The sequence below is a fragment of the Eimeria mitis genome, genomic scaffold (genome assembly GCF_000499745.2).
Source record: "Eimeria mitis Houghton genomic scaffold, Emh_scaff2908, whole genome shotgun sequence".
Lineage (NCBI taxonomy): Eukaryota > Apicomplexa > Conoidasida > Eucoccidiorida > Eimeriidae > Eimeria > Eimeria mitis.
In genome coordinates, this window is record NW_013571248.1 from 3,731 (window position 1) to 6,884 (window position 3,154).

The 3,154-nt window shown below is 49.0% G+C and overlaps 1 protein-coding gene across 1 annotated transcript in view; it reads left to right on the forward strand.

The window, feature by feature from the left end:
* The window catches only part of EMH_0060160 (Dynein heavy chain family protein, related), a gene marked incomplete at both ends in the record, with an annotated part of 3,659 nt that extends 3,154 nt beyond the window's left edge, over positions 1 to 505 (forward strand). The window contains one exon of the mRNA XM_013497762.1: positions 239 to 505. Coding sequence (XP_013353216.1) covers positions 239 to 505 — 267 coding nt within the window. The remainder of the gene's footprint in view (positions 1 to 238) is intronic.
* Positions 506 to 3,154: the final 2,649 nt, after the last annotated feature.

The following is a 3,154-nucleotide window of genomic DNA, read 5'->3' on the forward strand; positions in this document are numbered from 1 at the left end:
TTCCTTTTTGACTGCGCTTATTCAAGTAACGAGCCGCAAAAAGAAGATAGCTCTAGATAAACTGGTGCTCTCTACGGAAGTTACTCAGCTGACTTCATCTTCACAAATTGAAGAGAGCCTGGAGCACGGCGCCTACGTAGAAGGAATGTACATTGAGGTAAACTGCTACCCTTTCCTTTGGGCATCACCGTAACGTGTGTTCATTTATTCAACAGCTGCTTCTGATTCCTCTGTGCAGGGAGCTCGATGGGATAGCTCTCTGGAGCGCTTGGCTCCGCAGATACCTCGAAAGTTGTCTGAAGAAATGCCGCTTGTTAAAGTTATTCCCATAGAGTCGAGCCGCCTCAACATTCGCAGCCTATTGCGCACTCCCGTCTACGCCACAGAAGGCCGCCGCAACGCCATGGGCGAGGGTTGGGTCTTTGACGCTTGGTTGCCTTATTCTGAGCATGCGTCCTTCTGGGTGTTATCAGGGACTGCTCTCGTGCTACAAACAAGTGACTAGTGACAAACACTGGCATTATAGCTTAGAACTCCTTCAATCATTTTGCGCAGATGAAACTGATTTAACAGTTTCCAACGAAGCAAAAGACAACCCCTCTTTGCTTATATTTTTCATACGAACAAATGAGGGGGAACTGTTCTTTTTAGGACCGGGCTGATGGGCCGCCAGCTTGGCTAACTCAGCAAGGCGAAACTTGTGCTTCAGATCAGTCGATGCGCAGGGTTACCTGTGGGAGTGTCGGAGCATACCAGTGCAAAAGCTTTGCTTTTCTCTTCACTTGCACATTGCCTAACTCGGTTTTTGGATGCGCGCATTGGGTTTCCCCACTCAAACACATAACTTTGAGAACATGAATGCAGGGCAGGCTACTAGCTCAGTCGGTTTCAAACACCCCGTCAGCTCCTTCTTTGCTGCCTCAGAAGAAAAACAAGAAGAAATTGGTGTTTTCCTTCTTCTCTCAATCTACGCCAATATCATGCAAATGCCCCTCGAGTCTGTCCACCGCTAAAGAGTGAATACACCACCGTAGCAATGCTGTACACCGTACTGCTTCGGCTGTGTATTTGCTCTTAAGAAGTGTAACAGCCTCCGTAGTCTGCCGTGCTGTTGCAGAATAGCCAACCCGTGTCAATCACCGAACGCAGCCCCCATATGGCAAACTGGACTCCACTCTGTACAACAGTGTTTACAGAAAACACTCAACTGGAAAATTAGTCGACTGTGAGCCGAAGGCTGGACAAAGTGTGTCCCCTGACGTGTTCTATTTCTGTTTGCCTTCGCGGGTTGCTCTTCTTCTACTTCGTTGGCCATCTCGGAGTTCCTCTACCCCAACTATTGGAAGGAGAAAACAGGAGAAAACATAAACAACTGAGCAGGAGAATATGTTTTATCTCTGCAGTTTCCCGTGTAGAAGTATCACTTTTCCTATGCAGTTAAAGACAAACTATAGCTGGCTCTCCTGGCCTGCATATGTGGCTTTTTTTCAGTTCACATTTCATACTTCTGGACAACGAGCAAACCCTACTCAAAACCCGGTATCGACAGAGGTGTACTTCGGTCAGCCAAACGCCCCCGACAGAAAGCAAAGTAGTGTACATAATCAGGGCAATTAAATTTTTGTGAAATATTCGGGGGGTAATGCGTATTTCACTTTCGTCGTTGTCCTATCAGATTTCGTCGGCGGCAGCGAAGGACGCTGCGTCATTAGAAACAGAGACATAAAGTGGGTCATAGTCGAAACATAGTTTCCTGGACAGCTAGGTATTTTCTGTGCTGAAGAAAAACAAATTGTTTCCAGTTGTTGTTACCAATTTGACTGGCATATCTTCCGCACAACCCGGAACAGCCGGACAACCGAGCGCCTGGCGGTCCCCCCCGAGGTTGCTTCAAGGCAGGACCGGTGGAGACTTGTGTTGGTCCACTGCGTCAATATTGCCTCTACTGTTCTTTATTTTGTATTTCATTTGTTTGTTGTCTTTTAAATCACATTTATCTTTCAAGGGTCTGTTCGTTTACACCCTGCAACACGCCAACATGGGGATCCTCAATGTCTTGACGGCCATCTCAGCCTACGCCCTCTGTGCCGCCGTAGATACCGAGGGCAAACTGCCCCTCTCTGGTACCGTTGCCCCAGGTAATAAAATGTATATTTTTGGCTGTATTGGCTGAATATAAGCTTACCAACAAACGCGCAGTTGGCGAGCACTGTCAGCTTGCCGCCGAGACAGCAGACGAGGAGAGACAGAAACCTGTACCAGAGAATGCGAATGGCGCCTCACGCTACACGAGTTGTTTTCATGCAATTTATAACATTTCCAACTGCCTGGCTGCCAGTGCAGTATTATCAGTCCTCTATAGAGTCCACTGAGATGTTTTCGTGCCTCCTCGTTGCGTAGAGCCAGAAGGAATGGCAGGGATGTACTTCAGTTGTTTCTACACAATTGGCCGGTGTAAAAGGTGTTATTCGCTTCACGTTACTCCTTTTGGTTTTGTTCGCTCATTGCTTCAATGGATTTGCTTTGCCCGCAGGAGCAGGCGCTAACACCAACCGGAGCGACGGCGACAGCAGGTCTCACGAAGGAGATAGCGGTGGGAATTTACACTGAGCGTAGGATTAAACAAGGAGTAAATGTAGCTGATGAAGATATAAAAGCAGAAATTCACCTGGTCCCGTGGCTGTGTTGTTTGTGGGCATCGCGCAGGCAATCTTATGCCGGAAACTCAGAGCAACGAGGACAGCACGAGCGCAGAACCGCCTGCTGCTTCTCCCTCTGATGAAGACATAGACCGACCTAAGACGGAAGTTCCTTCCACCGCTCCCGTTGCTGCAGCTCCTCTTGCTGGGGATGCTGCTACTGCTCCTTCTCCCTCTGGTGCAGAGCTAGATCCTCCTAAAACAGCGGTTCCTGCTGCTTCTGCTGCATCTCCTCTTACTGCGGAAGTTGCTACTACAGCTGTTACATCACCGCCGGATGCAGACTTAAGTAGTATTGAAGAGGCAGTACCTCCTCCCCCTGCTTCTTCTGCAACAGTGCCTGTTGCTGAGGGTGCTGCCGCTGCTGGATCCCATGAGGCAGGGCTCGAAGGAGGCGTCCCCCCTGTTCCTTCAGGCACTGCAACTACGTTGGTGGAAAGAGAAGAGCAGCATGA